This window comes from Plectropomus leopardus, chromosome 20 (genome assembly GCF_008729295.1).
Source record: "Plectropomus leopardus isolate mb chromosome 20, YSFRI_Pleo_2.0, whole genome shotgun sequence".
NCBI classification, from domain to species: domain Eukaryota; kingdom Metazoa; phylum Chordata; class Actinopteri; order Perciformes; family Serranidae; genus Plectropomus; species Plectropomus leopardus.
Window position 1 is genome coordinate 24,079,384 of NC_056482.1, and position 24,643 is coordinate 24,104,026.

At 37.9% G+C, this 24,643-nt stretch overlaps 1 protein-coding gene across 2 annotated transcripts in view; it reads left to right on the top strand.

Annotated features, from left to right (window-relative positions):
- Window positions 1–24,643, top strand: part of LOC121959522 (atrial natriuretic peptide receptor 2) — a 71,298-nt gene extending 46,655 nt beyond the window's left edge. Inside the window, exons 12-22 of one of the 2 annotated variants that reach the window (XM_042508868.1) lie at window positions 449–520; window positions 2,212–2,371; window positions 2,475–2,639; window positions 6,263–6,431; window positions 13,563–13,709; window positions 14,662–14,785; window positions 17,418–17,486; window positions 17,884–18,058; window positions 21,506–21,604; window positions 22,982–23,073; window positions 24,052–24,643. In XM_042508868.1, coding sequence (XP_042364802.1) covers window positions 449–520; window positions 2,212–2,371; window positions 2,475–2,639; window positions 6,263–6,431; window positions 13,563–13,709; window positions 14,662–14,785; window positions 17,418–17,486; window positions 17,884–18,058; window positions 21,506–21,604; window positions 22,982–23,073; window positions 24,052–24,114 — 1,335 coding nt within the window. In that variant the 3' untranslated portion in view covers window positions 24,115–24,643. The remainder of the gene's footprint in view (window positions 1–448; window positions 521–2,211; window positions 2,372–2,474; window positions 2,640–6,262; window positions 6,432–13,562; window positions 13,710–14,661; window positions 14,786–17,417; window positions 17,487–17,883; window positions 18,059–21,505; window positions 21,605–22,981; window positions 23,074–24,051) is intronic. The other variant, XM_042508869.1, reaches the window with a different exon arrangement.

Below are 24,643 nucleotides of genomic sequence, written 5' to 3' on the forward strand. Positions count from 1 at the left end.
TGATGTGTTGTAAAATCTCAAAATAATTATAAATGAATAATTAACCCAATGCCTCGGGCATTACTATCACACAGATAAGGATAGAGAAATGAACAACACAGGTACATTTACTCACAATGAAATCAAATGTTTTCCATGTGTTCCACCTTAAGAGTTTTCATTTTTTCAGCCTTTTAAGAAGATCATCAAACTTAACTTGACCAACAAAGTTGCATTTTATATATAAACATTTGGACAACATTGTTCCTGATATTAAATTACTGATGTGTGTTCATGTTTTCTTTTCTGTAATTTTCATTATTATAAAATTTGGACTAAAATTTCATTGCGAATGGTATCAAAAGTCTTAAAAAGTCTGAAATTCAATTTATCTTAAGCTGTAGGATCCCCGAATAAGTTTTTTTATGCTCCCTATCTGAAGAATTTTTTGTTTGTTTTTTTTTTTCAGGACATTTTGGAGAACGAGAGCATCAACCTGGACTGGATGTTTCGCTACTCGCTGATCAATGACATCGTGAAGGTACGTGGCGGTCAGACTGAAAGCTCTGATAACAACAAACAAACCAAGGCCAGGACAATCGATTAATGTGATGTTGTTATATAAAATGTTGGCAAAAGGTCACTTTTCAATCTTAAAGGGGCAATTCACCGTAAAATTAAAAATACCAATCTTTCCTATTATCTGTAGTGCTATTTATTAATCTAGATTGTTTTGGTGTGAGCTGCTGATTGTTGGCGATATCGGCTGTAGAGATGTCTTTCTTTTCTCAAATATAATGTAACTAGATGTCACTCAGCTTGTGGTGCTTTATAGCACCAAAAAATACATTTAAAAAACTCAACAGCAATGACCTTATTGTGAGCAGTTTTATGTAGGAACTATTTTTTTTTTCAAAATAAATACAACCGCCAAACAAGGTTCTCTGCTCTCCAGGCCTGGAAATGGTTTGGAATTAGCAGAATTTTTGGGAAAAGTTTTGAATATACAGTGTTTTGACTATTGTCTGAAAGTATGTTTCTAAAAATCATAAAACATGTCAAACGTTACGCAAAATATTACAAAAAATGATTATTAGAAAATATAAAAACGAAGAAAAAAATGTCCAGAAAAGTATATTAATATTATGTATTTCAAATAAGGTAACAAAATATATGTATGTATAATATTATAGGTATTTTTTAGCATGTTTTTCACATCATTTCCTTGTTCATTGTTTTTTTTTTTTTTTTTTGCTTTTCTTTTCTTGATAATTATTGGGTAATTTTCTTGTATCTTTTTTGTGTTAATTTTAAGTAATTTCTTGTTAAGTTTCTCAGTGCCTTTTTCCCATGTTTTTTAAAGAAATTGAGCCAATTCGCTGAGGTTCGAAGGGTTAAATCATAGACATACAAATTAGGTTAAATATTTTGGAAAAGTTTCGAAAACAAACCAAACCAATCTAGATATATAAATAGCACTACAAATAAGAGAAAATGTATGTTTTCTTAATTTTGGGTTTAACTGTTCCTTTAGTTTAGGCACTTTGTGCGTTTGAGTCACGCAATGAAAGTCTTGGTTGCCGTGGTTTCACACGGACAGTTTGTGAGACAAAGAAAGAGAGTAAGAAGGACCAGCATGCACTTAAAAAGTATTTCTGCACAGCACAGCACAGTGGATGAAACTACAGTAAATATTTCTCTTATATAGTGTAAAGTAGGGCAGAAACATAATCATAAACTCTGCTCAAAATTTCCTTCCAGCTTCATCAAAACTAATCACGGACTTAACTTCAGAAGATTATTTTTAATCTGGCCTAACAAAAGGCTTTTTGTCAGCGACCTCTTGGATGGATTGGATATTGAACTGCACGCATGACGAAGCGCTCAGGCTAAATTTCTCCACACAGATAGCAGCGCTCTGCGGAAAGAGGCGCTGCTGAGGCTCAGAGGGATGTTTGACTCACCGTTTCCTCAAAATATCGAACACGAGCACATTCAGTACCCGCCATCCCTCTCCCAGAGGAATTAACACTAATTTCACAGAAATTCCCCCGTGAATGTCGTCCTTGAAACACGGCCTCTTTTCAAAACCTTCAGCATACATCCACATGTCAAAGCATATTATTTCCATATGTCTGGATCTGTGTGTTTCATGTATGATTTGCTGTAAAGGAAAAAAAAAAAGGAGAGAAAACACCCCGTAATGCTTGACTTGACGCTCCTCTCCACCAGGGAATGAACTATCTCCACAACAGCTACATTGGCTGCCATGGAAATCTGAAGTCATCTAATTGCGTGGTGGACAGTCGATTTGTTTTGAAAATCACGGATTACGGCTTGGCCAGCTTCCGCTCGTCATGCGAAAACGATGACTCGCACGCACTCTATGCAAGTAAGTGGAGTTCATGTGCTCGGTCACCGAATCTTTTTTCATTAACAAAAAAACATCAGCTTCTGTTGTGTTGCAGACATTTTATGAGTGTTTGTGTTTCTTGGTTTCTCAGAGAAGCTTTGGACGGCTCCCGAGCTGCTCATATACGACCGCCATCCTCCTCAAGGGACCCAGAAGGGGGACGTGTACAGTTTTGGCATCATACTGCAGGAAATCGCCCTGAGGAATGGACCTTTCTATGTGGAGGGCATGGACCTCAGCCCCAAAGGTAAGCACAGATGTCCTTTATCTCCCTAAACTAACATTTCACATGAAGGGCCCTGACACATCAGGTGACGGTCGGTCATCAGTCAGTGTCGGACCACTGGTGAGTGCCCACTGCTCTCGTTTTTGCGTCCTGCACTGTTGGCGCTCATAGAGCTTTGCCAGCTTTGTCAACATTAATCCAACAAAAACCAACAAGTACACAGAACACAAACAAGGTGTAAAGGAAAAAATGAAATAAGTTGATAAATTGTACTTAACTTAGCGTAACAATATTTGGTGATTCAATCAAATATGGCATTGCTTATATCAAATAAGAAATATTCACCCACCGTGTTGGGTTACTCATCTGCTTGGACAGACTGAAGGCGATCGACCTTGAGAGATTGAATTCACTCAAAAACACTGACTTAAGACAATTCTTATTACTGCAAGAGCCAAGGGAATTTTGGATAAACTGTCCATCCATCTGAATTATTTTAAAACACCAGGATCTGGAAGTACACTTAATTCAAGTTCAGGCAAGGTCACAAAATAATTATCAGACATGTCTTTAAAAATGTGTGTTTAAGAAGAAATAAATGCATACAAACTTTCCAAAATGATGATCCAAACACATCACAAGCTGGAATAACATTTATAGGATCTTAAGCTTTACAGCCGTCTTGATGTATTGCGACGTATCGTATGTGCCGGACGTTTGACAAACTGTTATAAAATAAACAATAAAAATAAATAAATAAATAAATAAATATTTCTGAAAACTCAAACAAGGACAGAACAGACTGAAGTTCACATAATAGGAACTTCATTCACGGGCTTTTCACTGACAATTCAAAGGTCGGGTCAGACCGCTAAATTGCGGCCCCGCAGCTACGAACACAAACAAAGAACACATGTTGGCCAGATGTCAAAGTCGCACATCAGACACACAAAACATGTCAAAGGCACACACGAAATACATCTCATATCTGGGACACGAACGAAAATATGAGAAACAACCCAAACAAAAGACTGAAAAGTTGAATAAATAATAAGAATAAAATAAAATAAAAAGTCATCAGTATCAGACAGAAATGAGCCCACAGCATCAGCAGTCCACCTGAAGTCAGCGATGTGCAACAACAAGTTTCCTGTAAGGTAGATTGCAGAAGGATTGTGTAATGCTTGGAAAGGAAAGTGACATTTTTTAGGAGTAAATAAAGCAAAGAACACGAGGAGAGAAAGAAAGCTGATACCCTGGGGACAAGGAAAAGCAACGCTGTCACCAAAATGAACTTGGCAGATTTGTGGCAGAAAACAAACTTCGAAAAGAAACACTATTTGCACTTACCCAACCTTAAATGCATGCTGCTGATCCATTATGAGTAGAGTTGCATATAGTAAGCACATTCCTTGATTGATTATTGGTAAAATAATGATCTATTAATCAATTAACCATTGTTTTAAAAAACATGAACAACAGAAAATCTTTGCTTATTTCAAACAATAGCAAATATGTTTTTTCCTTAATTAAAGCTCACAGTAACATATTGCATATACTTTGATTACACTGCTAGCCTGGATTCATTGATAAAATTTCACATATTCTCTTAGATTCTTAACGGATTAATCGATCATCAATAATTATTATTATCCCTAATTATGAGTATAACTTATAAAGATTCTGGGCTGACACTTCATATATGCTGCTGATCCATTATGAATAGGGCTGCAAATTGAAAGAACTTTCCTTAATTGATTATTGGTAAAATTAACTAGTGATTAGTCAAACAACATGAAAACTTTGCTTATTTCAAACAATTTCAAATGTGTTTTTTCCTTAATCAGAGCTCAAACTAAAATATTGTAAATACTTTGACAGCACCGCACAGCCTATTGATTAATCTATTAAATTTCACATATTTGATTAAATTCCTAATGAGCAATTAATTTATCATTAATTAATTAGCATCCCTAATTATGAGTATGATTTTTAAAATATTCTGGGCTGAAAAACAAAAACTTAACAGCTGGAGAGGCAAATGGGTTTTTGCCCAAACTTAAAGGTCAGGTTCACATTTTCAAATGGAAACAAGGGGCTTGCTTTGAATGTTACTGTGAGAGGAGAAATCTCAGATTATTCAGTGGAAATGTAGTCATCTCGTAATAGTGTTTTATCACATTTTTGAAAGGTTTTGCACAAATCTATAACTGAAATCAGCTTAGTTACAACTCCCTAAAAAACAACCGGTTTTGGTCAAGTACTGCACCTTTTAGAATGGATGAAATGATATTTACAAATTTAACGTAAATGTACAATGCGAACATTTGAAGCCTCATCTTAGGTTAAGATGAACTTTGGAATGTGCTTTTACAGAGAAATAATGGATTTTGTTCCCCATCGCTTCCAAAACCAAATCTAATTACCTAAAAATATCTGTTTATGATCATTATGGACATGAGGAACAATTGGAGCGACCACTGATGCTTTCTGTTCCAACTTAAGAGCTTACATGTGTGACATAATGCTCTTGAAAATGATATCTTTGGACAGCAGCCTTCCTGACAAATCTTTTTGCTCTCAGTAGCTTTCTGTCACTGGAAACTCTAACGCATTACTGTTATCTTCTTAAGTTAACTAACGCTAAAAATCTGAGCTTTATCACTGCCGACACTTTGGCTGCTCGGCTTCCTGCACACATGTTGCAGTTTGACCAGTTTCTTCACCAGCGTCTACTTTTACCTCCACTGCTGTTTCTGCTTAGCGACAGCAGGAAAAAGTTTAACTTCCAAAGCAATTCAAGATCAGGAGTTCAACTTATACGCATCCGAAGTGTAAAACCCTCCCGAGGCGCTTCCTCCATGTGATGACTTTGATTGGCTTTTTATTCACAGTCACGCTCGTCGCTGATTGTACGAGAGCCTGATACTTATCCATTAACAGGCTGAAAGTCGGCACCTGTTCTTTAGTGTCTGAATGCGTTAAAAGTGTAGCTGTAATTATAATTCTGTGGTTTAAAAATGACTTTAATAATGATGCTATTAACAGAAAGGAGAGGATGTGGAAGATCAACTTTAGGAAAGATGTCTCTTAAAAACTTTTAATTGATATGTTTAATGCATCAAAGAGGAGAAATCTGCGAGAGTTGATCTGCGGTGCTGAATACATTAAAGCTCATCCAGCAGAAATAGCACATTAACTGAAATACAGAACCATAAAAAGAATATCAATATTCCTGAAAATGGTTAACCAGGTTTGAAATTTCAGTCTCTTCAGCCGTCAGAGTGCAGCATCTTCCTAAAGAGAAATTAATAACACTGCAAAAGCTTCTCATTTCACTCCCAGTAAGAAACCAAATAAGTGTCAATATAATGTCAAACTATTCAATTAAGAATTATTATCCCAATTATTAAAACTGTAGGATGCAGTTCACTGGAAACGGAAAAGATGGGATTCATGTTTACTTTTGACTAAGCATTTAGTGTTTATCTGAAAAATGAAAAAACACCAAATTTCATTGGACTGCAAAGCCACTAGAAAATTCAGCCTCTGTCTATATTACAATTATTTTTTCTTCACACTGCATGCATGATATGTGGAGTAAGTCTCACTGTAGACTGTCTCGATGTCCTCTTCCTCCACAGAGATCGTTCAGAAGGTGAGAAACGGTCAGAAGCCGTACTTTCGGCCGACGACAGACAACAGATGCCACTCGGAGGAGCTGACCATCCTGATGGAGGGCTGCTGGGCCGAGGACCCCGCAGAGAGGCCTGACTTCGGCCACATCAAGATCTACATGGCCAAACTCAACAAGTGAGTCCAAAAGTTCATCTGTTTTTATCACCCACCCGCACGGTGCTTTTCTTTAACCCCTTGAAACCTCAGCAAATTGGCTCAAACTCTTTCAAAAACATGGGAGGAAGGCAGTGAGCAACTCAAAAGAAATTACTCAAAATTAGCAAAGAATGAATGAAAAGTAGCAAAAAATTTCATGAAAATTAGAAAAAAACAACAAATGAAAACGTTTTTTAAAAAAACAAAAAAACAAGCAAGGAAATGGCTTGAAGTTCTAAAAATGTAAATGTAATTCACTTTAAATGTATAATTAAGTAATAATTTTCGCAAGGTTTAAATGTGAACGGCGCCCAAACGTAACACAAGAAACTGATGTCAATCCAGGTTTCAAAGGGTTAAAGACTCAGTTCACTAAAAAAAAGACAAACGTAAGACAAGTCTTAATATTGCAAGAGCTAAGGAAATTTTGGGTAAACTGTCCGTTTTTCTGAATTATTTCAAAACACCAGGATCTGGAAGTACTCTTAATTAAATAAACTTTCTTTTCACTTCCATCCTCTTTCTCAAAGCGGAGATAATTTGACAAATCGACATCGACAGTCCGGTCTTCCTCAAACTATCAGTATCTTCACTGCCAACACAACATATGAACGCAGTGATGAAAACCTGATGTACTTCTGACGGCCGTGCAAGTCGATACGTTTAAGAGATTAAAAAAAGACAAACAGCAAAAAGAATCATGTTCTGGAAATCGCAGAGGCAATTTTAGATAAAAGGCTGTTTGTAATTCCTGACAGGCGGCTCTCGACAGGAAGTGCTCTTTGCTGCCTTTCCATCTCCAAGTGTGTCTGTGTGTGTGTGTGTATGTGTAAGAAAGCGGAGTGTGTGAATCCATATTTCTGCCATTGTTTTCCATGATCCCATGAATCATTCATATGCATATTTTGGTTCCGAGCTTTGTGTCGATGAAGGAGAGGCGCGGATGTTTCCCCTCGAGTAGAGCAGCTCTGTCAGAGAGAGTTACTGTATGAAGCATCAAGCTGACACAAAGGGACACTCGTGCAAACACACACACACACACACACACACACACAGACACATTAAAATACACAGCTTATAGTACATTCTGTATTTAACTAGAGCCTGGTGAAGGCTAGTTAGGAAAGTATAAAATATTTATATTTATGTACAGATATAATAATAAAAAGTGGCACAAAAAGTGCTTAAAAATCTCGAAGAAACACCAAAATAAAAAAGCCCTGCACAAAAAAAAGTAATAAAGGTAAAACGTACATCTGTATCATGTAACAACAGTAACAAATTAGCATGTTCTCTGCATGAACCTGTAAAAGTTTGCTTCTAGTTCACATAAGCTGCTTCAGGTCAAACTTTTGCCTCTCTCCGTTGGGTGATTTAAATTTAATTTATTTCATTTACTTCACTTACAATTTACATGTAAGTTAAGTAGTTGCGTAGAGTGTAGAAGTAGCATCAAACTTTGAATATTCAGATTAATTTAAAAAAAGAAACACAACAACATAATAATCACAAGATCAGATCTTAGAATTAAGAAAAATATCTCAGAGAAAACCATCTCATCATTATGAAATTTTACCTCATAAGATCTTTTTTAGTAATTATGACATAAGAATTTATAAATATTAAAGGAATGCTTAACCCCACCCAAAAATGACCATTCGTATATCAATTATTCACCTCATGTTCTGTTGATTTTGTGGAGAAAATGTGTCTCATACGCCAGTGAATGCAGGAGTAATCAAGAAAAATACATTTTCAGGGCCTTTAAAATTATGGTCAAGATCCCAAAAGTTTCCAAAAACACCAAATATGTGTATACTGCGAAGAAATGTGTGTTAAATTGTGCATAAAGACAACTATAATATTTCAATTTAATGTAACAATGCAGCCAAAATAAGCCATTACTCAGCCAAAACATCATATAACCTCAAAAAAAAAGTTGGAACAAACTGATATACTACATGTGTGATACTGACATACAGATGAATCCACATATAACTGGGAAAAACAGGTGTTAAAGGCTGTATTTTTGGGTTAAATCAGGGTTTTAGGAGGGGAAGCAGCGTGCTGAGAGAACACAGTTCAGCTGCCAGAGGTTTTAATGTTCTGCCAGCTGCAGTCGACCTTCCTGTCCTGCGAGTTGTGACGTGGAGATCAAAACACCAGTCACGGTCCATTACACTGAATGACAACTTGGAGCTTTCTGCCTCTAACACGGTCGTGTTGTGTGGTTTTGAGCTTAGCTGAAAATAAGATTACAGTTGTGTAGTTGAGTGCTGATTTGTACCTGCATTTCAGACCCATGATCGAGCTGTGTTCTGCTTTCACTGTATGTACCTCACATTGTCTTATTGTTTTTGCAGTCTTCAGCTCGCTCTGTGATATTGAGCGATGACGCAAAGTTTTACCTCGTCTCACTGCTGAAGAGGACACTAGTGCCGTGCAATCAATAGCCGAAGCAATCATGTTGACATCCTTTCATTCACCATAATAGAGAGTGAGCAGTGGAGCAGGCTTTGCTTGATGTGTGTTATTGAATAGGAGAAAATCGCCTCCCAGATGTTTTCACTGGCATTGGAAACTTTCTCCAGAATAAATGTTGGCATTGCACATTTTATAACATTATTATGTAGCAGAACTGTTGAAGCTAGTTAATGTAGTTAATTTGTGGTTGTGGCACAAAAACTACTTGGTTAAGGTTAGGAAAAATCATGTTTTGGCTGAAAATACCCACACGATCGCCTCCGGAAGAGCCGTGTGGTGTCACTAAAAAAACACCCAGGTTCGGTGGCACTAAGACTGCTGGAAACACCTTGATGTTTTGCTAATGAATAACAAGTTTTGTTGAGGAGCGAGGGGTTAATCTGAATTATTAACTGTGGTGACACCTTGCAGACAGAAGTATTTCACTGATATAAAGAAGGACCTCACAGAAACGTAGGCCGTCTATGCAGTAGAGAGACGCAAATCCGTGCAAATATATATTTGTAATAAATACGTATAATAATACAACTTGGTGCTACATGACCAGAGAAAACAGAGAAAAAGATGCTTTTGCTCCAGGGGTAGAAAACCTGCAACTACCAAAATGCAAGAATGGCCCATGTAAAAGAATATGCTGTCTGAATCTCGTATTACAGTTAACCCTTTGAAACAATTGTTTGAAATTTGAAACAATTTTGGTTTGATTTCTTTAAAAAACACAGAGGGAAGGCAATAAGAAACTTAAAAACACCAGGCCCAAAAAAAACCCCAAAACAAAACAAACAGAAAAGAAGAGAAAATTACCTCAAAATAAGCAGAAAAAAAAGAAAACAGCTGATAAAAAATGTAGAATAAATACATTTTATGTATTTTTTTTTCCTGCATCATAACTTTAAATATACAGTTATTATAGTTATAAATATAGTTTTCTGGACAATTATCCCTATTATTTTCTAGTAATGTTTTCTTTTTAAAAGAAATTTATTTCATTTCTTGCCAAGTTGGTTAAGTTTTTGGCACTTTCAGCTTTTTGTCTTAATTTTTAAGCCCTGGGGGCTACTGTTTGATCAAAATACAGCTTATGTAAGAGAATAACTTCCTGTTGACTTGTACAATCAACACAGATAATTCTCAGTTCTGCTTAGCAAGAGCGTCGCAGCGAATCAGCTCGCAGAGATGTGAAGAGCGCTTGAAAACATCAATCACAGTGAAGATTTCACCGCCTGCATTGTTTTTGTTGCTGTCACCTCCTCATTGGTGAGTTCAAGGCCGCTCTGATGTGAGATTTGAGAGTTGTGTGCCAAACACAACATGAGCTACATTGTTGTGAAATCAAACCCATAAAACTACAGCTGCATCTCTTTGTGCAATACTGTATCGTGTAATGACTGCTGAGCCTTCAGCCTCAAGGACGAACGATGTGCACACAGAGATGTGATGAGCAGGATGATGTCAGCTGTCATATTTTGCATTAAAAGGTTCTCAGTTTACTCGTGGATGCCAGGTTGAGTTTTCAATTTTTGCACGCAAATGTAGACAGATGCAAAAGCTCTGATCCTGCAAAGACGGACTGATTTGAGTGTAAATCTAAAAGCAGGTGGTTTGGAAGGGTCTCTATAAACAGATCTGTGTGGTTGTTTTTCCTCCCTGCCTGACCTCTCCTCTGTTAGCTTTGCAAGTCAGCGCGGGATGAGCCCGGTGATGTATAGCTTTCCATTTGTCGTGGCTCAGAGTACAGTGTGATTGACGTCCTCAGAGGCACTCAAGGATGCTCCTGACAGCTGCGTGCAAAGTACCTCCCAGTGTGTACGAAGCCCTCGGCCACTGAGCCCTGTGCGTTAATGCTCTGTTTGCCGGTTATTTTCATTAGGTAAATGTATGTTGTTGACATGACGTGATGGATGGCCTGTTATTTTTGGTGTGTGTGTGTGTGTGTGTGTGTGTGTGTGTGTGTGTGTGTGTGAGCTTGGGTTTGAAGGGCGCGGTAACAAGAGGGGTGTTCAGCAGTAAACGGTTCGGTTTAACCCACACAGGGAGCTGACACTTTGCAGGCCATGAATAGCTGACCTCTCCTGGTGCACATCAAGTCTCTCACTGTCTGCCAGCACCGCTTATGTTTATTTCACTTTGTGTGCAGCACTGAAATGTTTCCTTTTTTCACCTAATAAAATACATTTTTTCTCAATTTTTTTCTGAAACACATCAGTCTTCAGATTTGAGGAAATCGTAACTTCCTGAATGTTTAGTCGCTTTGTAAACAAAAAAGCACTCAGAGAGCGCTTCCCTCCGCCAAGCCTACACAGTCCTCCACATTTGTTTTATAAATAGTAGAAAATGTTTTTAATTTTTAATCAGTGTCTGGATCCAGATCTGCATCAAAAATACACAGTGATAGACAAATATGCTGACTGGCTGGTGACAGCCATGATTCCCCAAAACTACGTCAAAAACTGGTTACAACTTTGTACAAATAGCTGATACTCACAAGATCTGAGCTATCTGGATTGATTTAAATTTCTCAAGTTGCTGCAGGGTCGTCTGCAAGTGATTCTGCAGGATCACTCAGAGTTCATGTGTGCATGTAGCATCTATGTCTGGTTGCAATTGCACATTGTGTTTGATAGTTAAAGCTGATTAATTCAGTCAGTAATATTCAAATAGCTGGACTTACAGTTCAGTTTAGCTATTATTCTGATTCTGACTAAAAGACTTCTAACAAATAACCAGGCTTATTAACTGAAAGTCTGCCCATCAAAAACCTCTCTATTTTTACTCAAATTAGTGCAAAATTACACCAACGTTTCCAGTAGTCTTCTTATGAATGTTCAGTTACGTAACAGTTCCTTATTTAGTAAAATCAACTCGTCAGCTGCAAATAAGCATGCGAGATGCAGCAGCAGCAGCTGCTCTCTCTCTCCTTGCCGCTGACCTCGGTGTCACGGCGAGGTCAACAACGGAGGCGGTGGTGGTAACTGCTCGTAGTCTGAAGGCACCTTTATGATTCAAAAGTCGGATTAAAAGTGCTTTATAAATAGACATATGACAACAACAAAAATGTATCAGCTGTTCATTGATCCATGGCCAAACTTTGTTTAAAATTTCAATGAAAGTGGTCAAGCTTTAATCATATCAACAGACAAACAAACAAACAAACGGAAACAAATGAGTAGTGATTCATCTGAGGGATGTTTTTCCACTTGCTGTAGGAGGATTAAAAGGCTTTAAATCACTTGCTGAAATGATTATTTTTCTGGCTTCTCATCTCTTCAGCATCACGCTCAGCATAGAGACATTTCTAGTTTGGATGAATGGTGGGAAAATATGGCTGTGTGTGATTTGCGGTGCAGTAAACAGTGCACGGCCTGTGTGATTGAGCTCGGTGCACCGATACTCATCACTGTCTCTCATGTCTCCCTCTGATGTTTTGTTCTTTTAACTTAAACAACACGTGGGTGTGTGTAGGATCGGTGACCCACAAGAAACAGGGCAGTTTGCCAGGCATTGATGCTTTTAGCCGCCACGGTGGTGTGGATGACTCACCTTCTTGCTCCGTCAGAGTAAATGCGTGTGTGTGTATGTGTGTGTGTGTGTGTGTGTGTGTGTGCGTGCGTGCATGCGTAAGCAAATGAATGTAGAAATGTCATTATGCAATACATGTATCATATAATTATGAAATATTTGAAATGCTAAGATTGCAGGTGTGCAGTCGTGAATAGATACCCGTCACATATATAGAGAGAACGTACTCAAAACAAAACTTGCTGGATGCATTAACAAAGTCAGAGAGACAGCTACAGCATTCAGAGAGCCTGTGAGGCCCTTAAACGGTTAGATTTTTACCTCAAACATCTACACTACCAATTTAATTCATTTTTTTCAATGCAATTTCATTTATAAAGCCCATTATTACAAATCACATTTTGCCTCAAAGGGCTTTCCAGCATATGATAGAACGACTACAGAAAAAATCCCCCCAAAAAACTCTTCGACAGGGAAAAAAATGGTAGAAACCTCAGGAAGAGCGACTGAGAAGGGATCCCTCCACCAGCATGGACAGATGTGCAGCAGATGATGAAAGAGGAGATTGCAAAAATTGAATTACATTTTGTGTATTGCGATACAGCTTTAAAATATCCTGATATTATATTTAAGCCATATCAGGGATTCATGAACTTGGACCGACCCGGTACAGAGTCATTCAAAAAGATTTGTTTGTTCATTTTAGGCCATCACCAGCCGCAAAAAAAAAACAGAAAAAAAAAAAACAGTAGTACATACTGCCACATACACTCTCTACTGATTGGTAACAATTGAAAAAATATGCTGTCACTCAGAATAAAAACACTATATGGGCACTCAGCCGTACCTGATAAACGTGTGTGCAGATAAACAAGATCTCCGAGGGGAATTCTAACTATTTTGCATGCCAAAATCTGTTTATAAGTGTCGAGGATCATCAAAAACATCAAAAAAAAAAAAAGAAAAAGTTGCCTTCTGTGGCTCCAGAGGGAACAGTGTGAAATCTGATACATTTTATTTTATTTATCAGTTTGACCTGAGCTCTTCACCGACCCGGGGTGTGTGTGTTTATTGCCCAACTCTACTCTGTGTGTGTGTTTTCCACAGGGAGGGCAGCACCAGTATTCTCAACAACCTGCTGTCCAGGATGGAGCAGTACGCCAACAACCTGGAGAACCTGGTGGAGGAGCGAACACAAGCCTACCTGGAGGAGAAGAGAAAAGCCGAAAACCTCCTCTATCAAATATTACCACAGTAAGCACAAACGACGCTCGCACTTTTGTCCTTCCAACCAAAAAGCTTAAAACTCCAATTAACTTGAATCCAGCAAATAGGGCGAGTGTACGCAGCATGGCTCAGTGACACTGTCAATTGTGTTAAATCCCTGTATTAATTAAAGACTGGAAATCCCTCCCAACACCGCATTTTATTAACAGACACACATTTCCCCGTGGTGCGATCACGCAGTAGATGAAAGGGTACAGAGAGCGCTGACAGGCAAACTGCTCATTAAGTGAGACAGAGGAGCACACACGATAGTGAGTTTGGCATTTGGATAACACCACAGTAGCAAATCTCATCTTTCTCGCCTATTCATCCCCTTTTCCTGCTGAAAAATCGTCCCTTCTTCAAAGCTGTACTGACACGCAGAGAATGGCCTGAGAGAAAGGACAGATATCATTTCTCACTGCATTTGTGAATTAGACGAGCTGACTTCTGCCGCAGTGTTTTTGCCCTTGGTGTGATTTGATTAAGAGAAAATTAACATGAGTAGAATAAGCAAAGCTGAACTGACATGCTGTTACAATTTAACCTGCCGGGCGTCTGTAGCTGTGTTTTTGAAAGACGAGTCTTCAAGGAAGTGGTGTCAACAAAACAACAATCACCATCTCATCACCTCGTAGAGCTGCTTGTTTGACCTTTTTTTGGCTGGGTTGCAAAATTTGAGTCTGTGAGTGACTGAGAATCAGAATCAGAAATACTTTATTGATTCTCGGAGGGAAATTGTAGTTTGTTAGTCACTCTGATGCAAGCTTAGAGAATTATCCCAAGTAGAAATAAGTACAAACACAAGAAAATAGATAAATTAAGTACATAATAACATTAATAAACAAATAAGAGAAAGCACAAGAAATATATGTCATAGCATGCACATATTGACCTCATCTCTCTCTTTCTCTCTCTCTCTCTCTCTCTCTGCATTCAGTTCAGTAGCAGAGCAGCTAAAACGAGGGGAGACGGTGCAGGCAGAAGCGTTTGACAGCGTCACGATTTACTTCAGCGACATCGTGGGCTTCACATCCATGTCTGCAGAGAGCACACCGCTGCAGGTACACAGCAATCAATGTCTCACTGCAACCCTGCACTCTGCAGCTCGCTCTCTCATGTATCTGTGCAACTTTTCTGTCTTTCCTCAACATCTGCAGAGCTCATCTATAAGCTTGTAAAAATCGCTGTTGGTGATCATGCTGAATTCTCCGTCTCTCTATTCATACATAAAAGTGCTCACCAGTATCAGGTCTCTACCTACAGTGTGTCTCATAGTTCCCACAGTGTGTGTGTTCCCACACACGGGCTGCAACTCAAAATAGTACAGTAGTTAGATGGAAGAGTGTGTTGACGCAGAGTTGAGTCACATTGTGCCACCACATATCTCCCTCTCACTTGAATACCAAAGGGAGGTTTTTAGAGCAAATACATTATCGTGATGGCACATGCAGGCAGAGGCTCTGAAGTGTTGATGGACAAGCTGACACCATCAAGAAGAGTGGAATTACCCCAACAACGGACATTTACTCTTCTCATCTTCATCTCTTCTTCTCAAATATGACTCTTAACAATGCTAGATATTTATATAGGTCAGCAAAAGAAGGCAGATTTATTAGTCAAAGTTTAAAACATAAAATTAAATTTACCATTGATCCTGCTATATCTTTAGAGCCTCGCCCTGATGCCAGCTCTCCTCCCCTTCTTCATCTGGTGCTTTCGGGTTTGTTTCTCCCCTCTGGTCTGACTGGCTGGTCGGCGTATGCCATTGGTGGGGATCCTTTCGCGGTCTGCTGCATTCAGTTCAAGCCCCACACAACTTTTCCCGATGTTGATAAGTGCTTCTCTAATGTAGAAAAGTCATGCGTCAGCAAAAGGGGCCATGATGTTGAAAAAATAGAAAAATACAGCAAAATGTAGCAAGGATATGAGGAGCTACTGGCTGCTGCATCTACATGCACTACAATCCTACTTACCTTAAAACGTAGGAACCCTGTAATAATGATAATAACACGAGTTTGAAAAAAAAGACTACATAAAAGCTTGAAATAATTATATTTGAAAATAGACACATTTTCAGCTTCTCTCCCGGCCGTGAGCAGCATTGCCAAATATTTTTATTCTGTTTTGTGAAGCGGCTAAAAGAGAAGAACCGGATGATCTATGGGGCCTTCCTGGTTCATAAACTGAAAGCATTTCTGAGATTTACTCCGGTGCACGGCCATGTAGTGCTTCATAAACTAATAAAAGAATTATAAAATCAATACAAAAACTAACTGGTAACCAGTGTAATGACTTAAAAATAGGCGTAATGTGTACTCTCCTTTTTCATGCAGCAGAATTTTGAATAATTGTAGCTGATTAATTGTATTTTTCCGTAGACCAGGAGGGAGAGCGGTACCATCTTCGAGCCTGCTATTTATAAAAGCATGCATCAGTGTCTCGTGTTGCCCAGAGAGAGAAATGGTCTCACTTTGGAGATGATCTTTAAATATGGGTGGTTATATTTTATTTAATAATAATGGCAACCCAACAAATATTAGAAATTTATAAAAATTGCTGTTTTACTAATGCATTTTTCTTCTTTTGTTGTATAAGACCACTATCCCTCACTGCCTTTGCAAGATAGATTATAAGTCACAGTAAAGATTACATGTCGTGTATTTTCAAAACAAAAACATACACAGGAGGTTTTTCAGCCCACATTAGCGTCTGCAGCTGTTTCAGGAGAGATTTGAGCTTTTGGCATCCAGTCGGTCAATCAAGCGCTTCACCGTGTGTTGACCTCTAATATTATTGGCCCTCCTTGTACCTTAACGGCCATTTTGAAAATGTTGTAGTGCATTAGTGAGATGTTGTTTGTGAACATATGAAGGATGCGATTGCACAGAGTCAGTAAGTGTAGGTCAGCGCTTTATTAACCTTGGAAGATGCAGCTGTGTTTGTCATCGTAAATGAAAGGAAGATGTTAATATGAGACAATGAATGCACAGGCACAAAGTACTTATTAGTTATATTTTCCTCTGACAATATCTCCGACACTCGAGAGCTCACAGCAAAACAATCTACACGTAAGAGGATTTTGGGGTTAACTGTCCCTTTAGGAGTTCAGTATGGACAAAATAATGTCAAGTGTCTCACAGTTTAAATGTTTTCGTCCACTTAGCGCTGCTCACTCTTAAAGTACAGCACAAAATGTCCTGACTAGATAAAGAGCCATCTGGGTTTTTTTATGTTCAGACACAATTATTAAAAAAAAAAAAAAGAAATGACATTAAAGCTGAAGACTAAATAATAGACTTGCCTTTGAACAAACAGCCAACCTCTGACATTACTGCCACATTACAACTATTACGCCACACAATTTGGTAAATTTGACACAGATTGTGTTTTGTAATATTCCATCTGTGGATTTGATTCATGATCCTGTAAATGTGTCTCTCAGTGAGCCTCGGCGGGCGACCGTCCAGCAACAGACAGATTATGTGGAAGATTTTGCAGACTCACTGGTCTCGCAATCTGTCAGCCGTTTAACAAGAGAAAACAGTGTCAAATGCCGGATTTAACGTCTGTCTATTTTACGTCTTATTTAAGCCAAAATTCTGTCAGCTGGTACACAGACTTGTTGTTCAGCACTTAACTCCTTCTTGTTGCTTTACTGAGTCACACTGTTAAAACTCCTCTGTCTCTCTGCAGGTTGTCACATTGCTCAACGATCTGTACACCTGTTTTGATGCCATCATCGATAACTTTGATGTATACAAGGTAAGTCAGATTCATCAGTCTGAATAACGATAATTAGCCTTATTTGTCTCAGTTATTAGCCTGAGTTTTATCTCTTTCCTTATGTTCACTCTTTGAAACCTGAGTAACTTGGCTTGATTTCTTTTAAAAACATGTCAAGAAATGAGCATCAGACGAAGAAATGACCCTTAAAATTAGCGAGAAATGAGTAAAACATGCAAGAAAATTACCTGAAAATTTGTGTAAAAAAAAAAAAAAAAGGTTTAAAAAACAAAAAAATAACATGACATTACCTGGAAAAAAAAATTAAATCCAAAAAAAATTAATTAATTTTAGTTTAATTAATGTTTAGATGTTTGCACATAAAACTAAAGCAAATTTCTTGTGATTCTGATTCTTATCGTGATTCGGCCCTCAGGTGGAGACCATCGGCGACGCCTACATGGTGGTGTCAGGGCTGCCGGTGCGGAACGGAAAACTGCACGCCAGAGAGATCGCGGGGATGTCGCTGGCGTTGTTAGAGCAGGTCAAAACATTCAAGATCCGGCACAGACCTAATGACCAGCTGAGACTCAGGATAGGTATTCACACAGGTGAGTCTGAACCCGCAGCCTCATCTCACAAATCTGTATCGCAATTATTTCAAACAGTAGATAGATCATGAGTACTTATCAGGACTATTGATTTATTTTAAAGATAAAATATTTTTTATTGTTGGGAAAATTGGAATAGCACCAGTTTTCTTGTGCTACACTTGGAAGCGTTTCACCTGCATTTTAACATTTGAAACCTGAGCAAATCGGTTTGATTTCTTTTGAAAATATGATTATAAAGGCACTGAGCAACTTGGAAAGATATTAAGGAGAAATTGCAGGAAATTAAGAAAATCCAACAAAAACATTACTGGAGAAATAGTTTTAAAAGACGGAGGAAGAAATTATTACAAGTTAATTATAATTTTAAAAATAGGGAAAAATGTCCATTATTATTATTAATAATTTTATTATTAACAGCTATTTTATTTGTACATTTTTTCTTTTTTTTTGTTTTTGTTTTCTTACCTTTTTTCTGTCTTTTTAAATGTTCATTTCCAGGTTATTTTTTGTACCTCGAACGTGTAACTTCTTCCTGTGTTTTTCAAAAAAAATAAGCCAATTTGCTCAGGCTGCAAAGGGTTAAATAAATAAAGCATTTCTTTAACTTGCTGTTGTATGACATTCCTGCTAATGCACAAATATTTGCATCAAAATAAGACATAAAAATATGGTTCCTCTTCACCTGAATCTCCTAACAATATAAAGAAATATTTTTTAAAAAGCGTGTGTCACACACGTCTTTTGGAGGTGAGTGATACATTGTGCAGCATTGCTATTCTGGACAAGGACGAGGATATAGTGAAGCAGCATTTGCCACGTAGTTCTTCTTGGCCTTCACGCATTCATCATCTGCAGTTTGTTGTGTTTTTTTTAGTTGTGTTGCTTTGCAGATCTCATGCACTTGTTGTGTAAGATTTGTTCTTACTAACATCACTTGCCCTAAATCCAAAATTCCTCCATAATCCATTTTGAGGGAGCTGTTCAACTTCTGCTTCAGACATTTCATTTTTGTTTTGCACATCTGTTCTCTGTCGTATCATTTGATCATGTTTATTTATTTGTGGGAAGCCAACATCATGATCGAGATTATGATTTTTTTAATTGTTGAGCCTTTTTGTATTTTTCACTGGTACACCTATTTTTTCTGGCTCGCACAGTCACAGGAAGATGATCATCCCATTCTTAATTCTGCCTTGTGTCTATCAAAAATTGATTGTCTCCCAGCGGGAAGACAGCCGGTAATGTGCACAACACCAGACCCTTTTTGAATTGTTGAACAAATTGAAGATGCAGGCAGTGATTCAGAGGTCTGAAACAGGCTTCTTCAATATTGTAATTATGAGAACTTATTCAGTTCACGCTTCCGTTTCCAGGAAATACAGCCAGCTGCCCAAGAAATGTGTATTTTGTTGTCAAGTTGATCGAAGCAGCATCAGGACTTCCTGTGCATGACTCCAATCTTTCCCCTGTTATTTCACCTCGTCAGTCTGTGTGTGTGTGTGTCTCTATATCAAACTGTGATCAAGGTGACACCTGTTGTTGCAAGAACAACCACAGAGGCAGTTTTGAGTGTTTTGCCAAGTGTTAATATGTCTGTCTGTTAGATTTTGTCAATGCAGTAATGTTGCGACCATGCAAGACAGGTTTGTGTAGCTGGTGTGCGAGCCAGAATGTGTATTTGGCCTGTGTTGTTGGTATTTGTTTAGGCTGCACACGTTCTTTCGGTCACTTTCACTTCTGGTAGTCCTTATTGGCACAGGGGTGTGGTTTCACATTATCTTACTGTTCATTCACTAGTATGGCAACACTTAGACAAAGAGGGCGAGTTTGGCTCCAACATTTTCTGTTGACCGTATCGTATTGTCTCTTCTCGTATCGTATCGTATCGTATCGTATCGTATCGTATCGTATCGTATCGTATCGTATCGCATCGTATCATATCGCATCGTGTCATCTTTTAATATCAAGTAACATAACATCGTCTTACTTCATTTTGTTTTGCCTTGGTCTTTTAGTTTAATAAACTACTATAAAACATCCCTTGGCTTCATTAATTTCCTTGAACGAGTTGCAGTTACAAACCTAATTAGCCTCTCAGTGGCTCAAAGATGGGTGTTATCTGTGCAAGGGGGCAAAAGTAGGGGGATAGGAATTAGGGAAGAAGCCCCCGAGCCACTTTACACCCCTGGCCCATATTTGTTTCGCGTTGTGGATTGCTGTAACACAACTGGTGTGATCCCATTGCAAAATGGTCTCCAGTCTAAAATTGGTTGCAAGAAATTCTGTAAAAAAATAGCCATTATGAGCAACACAATTTTCTGTCTCCAATATTTTATTTCTTATCTTTAATGTTCTACAATAGAGAGTTAAGTTTTGTACAAATTATTCATGATTTCTTGCTTGTGTTGATCTGTGTGTTTGATTTGATGTAAAATTGTTGACGTCCTGGGAGGCAAGACAAAATTCACAATTTCTTCTGACAATAAAGCAAAATCAAAGACCTATTTTTATCAATTGCATAGTCCTTTATATTTCCAAGCTACATAACTTTGCATTCCTCAGGTATTGCATGTCCCAGACGTCCTTCAATTGTAAGGTTAGAAATTTCCCAAACTGGTGTAATTTATGACAATCCCAAAATGTGTGTGTGTGCTTTGGCTTTCTATCCTCACGTGTCTGCCAACATGATTGTTGTGAACCAGTTTGTTGACGCTTTGTTTGGGGTGCTCTCCATCTCCACTTGCATGTTATCAAAGGTTTGCACAGCTGTCAAAACTATTGTGAGTCCAGGAGGCATTTTTGGCAAAGTATTACAGCGTGTTAATGTGACAACTAACGTGTTCTACAACGACATGAACAGAGTGCTTATGAAAATGTAAACTAAACGGATTTATCTGCTTTTCATCCATATTTTGTCACTGTATACTTTATGAAAGTAGGATTAATTAGAGACCGCTGTATTATTCTGTATCCCTTTTTAGAAGATATATCTCATTATTTGGCAACTGAGTGTACATCGGGTGTCGCGGGGTGATTTATAACTTCCCAGCTCTGGATACCAGCACATGGACTGGACATAAACACTCTGGATGTTTTATCTTGACCTGTCTGCTGCATTCAGTCTGACATAATTTACAAGAGGCTTCTGACACAGTATTTAGACTGTGTCCGCTCATGGCGGCACGGTTTGTATTCTTAATCAGACACTTGACATGCAGCAGAAATGGACCAGCGTGCGTAGGCTGGTACTTAACATTGTCAGAGTAATTTAAAGCATTCTGAGCACAGTTTCAATTCACTTACACCTCTGGCGTTTCATTTAAAAACATTTACACTGCGCCGGTTGTGTGATAATGACAGCAGTTTCCAGCATGCCAGATTCTTTTTTTTTGTTTTTTTTTTTTTGTTCAAAAATGTGACTATGTTTTATTTTGGGTTTTATAGGTCCAGTCTGTGCCGGAGTGGTCGGTTTGAAAATGCCCAGATACTGTTTGTTTGGAGATACTGTCAACACGGCATCTCGAATGGAGTCCAACGGAGAAGGTGAGTGTCACGTTTTTTATTTGATTTCAGATGTCCCCAAACACATCTGGATTTAGAGCATGAGTTTATATGACATTGTCCTCATTATCTGATGTTTTTTTAATGTTTACAAGAAGTTCCAACTTTTCTCTTTGAGATTTTTGTCGCTGTCCTGCGTTTTCTGTAAATATTTGTCTTTCATTTTAGCCACGTTTTATTGTACTACTGTCTCCTGGTAGAAATATTCCTCCTAAATTGCCTTTTTTGATTTTTTATCCTAGAGAAGAGGAGAAAATGTTGGCATTGTATGTTTCCACTAGTGCCCAACCGAACTGGGATTTATGAAACTGATACTGATTTTAGGGGGAAAACTTCACTGATATTGGGGTTGATTTATTGAAATTTTGAGCTGGAATGAAAATACCTTTTTCTCTCCGAGTTGTGCTCTGATTTTTATCAGATTTTTTTTAGCTTCTTGACTTATGCAACATTTTAGCTCAGGTTGTACAGATTTTAGGGATGTAAAGCATTTGAATATACTCTAAGAAATGACACCACAATAAGCAAAAATAGGGTTAAAAGTATTTAACAGAATTTGCAAACCATTGACGTGTTACATTTGTATGTTTTTAATACAAAGTTGTTTTCCTGAGAATGAGAAATAGTATCTGTAAGATAAACTGGACTTAGTGTGAGTTTAAATATGTGTTGATTATATTGTATTTCATTGAAGGAGTGGTTGAATGGTTGTTGCCAGTTTAACACATAACGGGGACCCTCATAAACAGTCAATGAGCACTTATTTTAACAGTTTGTTAGATCTTACACTCAAAACAAACTATGATTGAGATTCTGTCTTTATTGTACTTTTTTTTAACTTTAATATATCTGTTTAAAATGTGATTTAAAAGCTGAATATAAGACGTATTGACCTGCTGAGTCTAATATTCTCTACTCTGACATTTCTGCTCTTAACTGGCAGTGACAGGAACTGGTGTTATGAAACTGTGGCTGGATATCCTGCAAGCGAATCATCAGATGTATTGATTAACTACTGAGTCGCTTCCTGTATTGTGCCTCCACTGGTAAATAATTGATAGCACTTACAGCGAAGGGCCCTTAGCCAGCGATAAACTGTGCAGCCCGGAGCTTCACGGGCAGGAACCTCGTCTCACGTCTCTGCACTGTGTGCATTAATTGAACAAAACAATACGGATTTTCATCACCGTTAGCTTTTCATCCGCTGACGGGACTGAGTGCATCGTCTCGTCTTCCCGGTTTCCTCGTCTGCTGCATGTCCCGAGGCCCGAGATAAAAGCAGTGTGGTGATGATGCAAATATTATCAGAGCTGTCGTTTGTCATTCACGGTGTGAAAATCCTCTCGATGTGTTTTGCAGCCTTAAAGATCCACGTGTCCTCGGCCACCAAAGAAGTGCTGGATGAGTTCGGCTACTTTGATCTCCAGCTACGAGGAGATGTAGAAATGAAGGTAAGAGCCAATTCTTTACTTTTTAAAAATGGACCAAATGAAACACCAGAAAAAGAACAAATATTGCACCAAGACAGACTTTCCCACTTGTGTGCTCACTCTGCAAAAATCATCTGTCTGTGCAACTATAAGGCCTCAGATTCAGACCTGAAGGGTGAAATAATGACTTGTTGCTGGTGCTGTTTACCTTTATATTTTTCAAAAATGTGCTAAAAATAGTATGAAAACACGATAAAAAGGTGATGCAATTGAAACAAGTTAATGTGCACTAAAAATAGAGAACTTATTGTAAGACTTAATACTAGACGTCAGAACTGTTAAAATAGAGCTCTCTGAATTTTATTTATAGAGCAATTTTCAAGGAACTCAGATACACTAAAATCCAAAACATAAAAAAAGCACACCGCATTAAAGTTCATGTGACATTAATTACACATTAAAAAAGCAGTTTTGAACAGGTGGTGGTATTGATAAGTGTTTTGAACTTGGACAAGTTGTTGCAGTTTTTTTGTCATGTTTTTAACCATTTTCTAACATTTTATAGACCAAAATAATAGATTAATCAACAAGGAAAAAGTTATTATTAGTTGCAGCCCTAGATTAAAGTTACGCAAAATATATTTAATATTTAATTTAGTGACTAGTTAGCATTTTTTAGGGTTGTTGTACGAGGAAAATCTGGACCTTGTTCAAAATTACAGAAAAAAGGAGGAAAAAAAAAGATATTCACTTTAAATCCTCACATTTGATAAGCTGGAGCCAGCAAATGTTGGTGTAATTAATTTTTGGATGATCAGTTCAGAGGACTATTTCAGTGCTTTTAGCGTTTCAAAAATGACAAGTGTAACAGTGTGGTTCATTTTTTCTTATGTCTTTTATTCGGGGGGGGGGGGTGTAAGGCGAGTCGCAGCAACCATCAGGGTCACCCTTAAAACGAAGGGCAATTTGATGAATCTATTGATCTGTGTGTTTTTCCAGGGCAAAGGCAAAATGAGAACGTATTGGCTTCTTGGAGAGAAGACTGATGTGTATGTTATCTGAGAGGCCTGCTGAAAATGTGGCAGCAGCAGTGGAGACGACAGCAGAAGCTCCGGTGGCCGAGCCGCCGCTACTTTATTTGTTCTAGAATAAGTCTTTATTGGTGATTTCCGTGCAGAGGAAAACAGAACAACACCGTATGACAAAAAAAAACAAAAAACAGAGGGAATTCCAGGTATATTTATTACCTGCATACTGTAACTGCAAAAAAAAGAAAGAAAAAAAATATTGTAAAAGTTGTTTTTTGTATGAAGAAGCTTTCTGTCCTGAGAGTGAGTACTTTTCACTGATAAATTCTTATTTTTTGTGCTTTCTATATTAAGATTTGTATGATGTGTTTGGAAGTCAATGATGTATTAATATTTCCTTGAAACATCCATTGAAGTTTGGAGGCACAGCGTTACAATTGATGTCACTGCAGGGGTTCACAAACCGTGTTACACAGTACAAGATAATATGTATATATGTATATCCAAGATACTGTAAGATATTTTGTTCAATAAACTGAGTAAAACACTCTTTTTCCATTAAA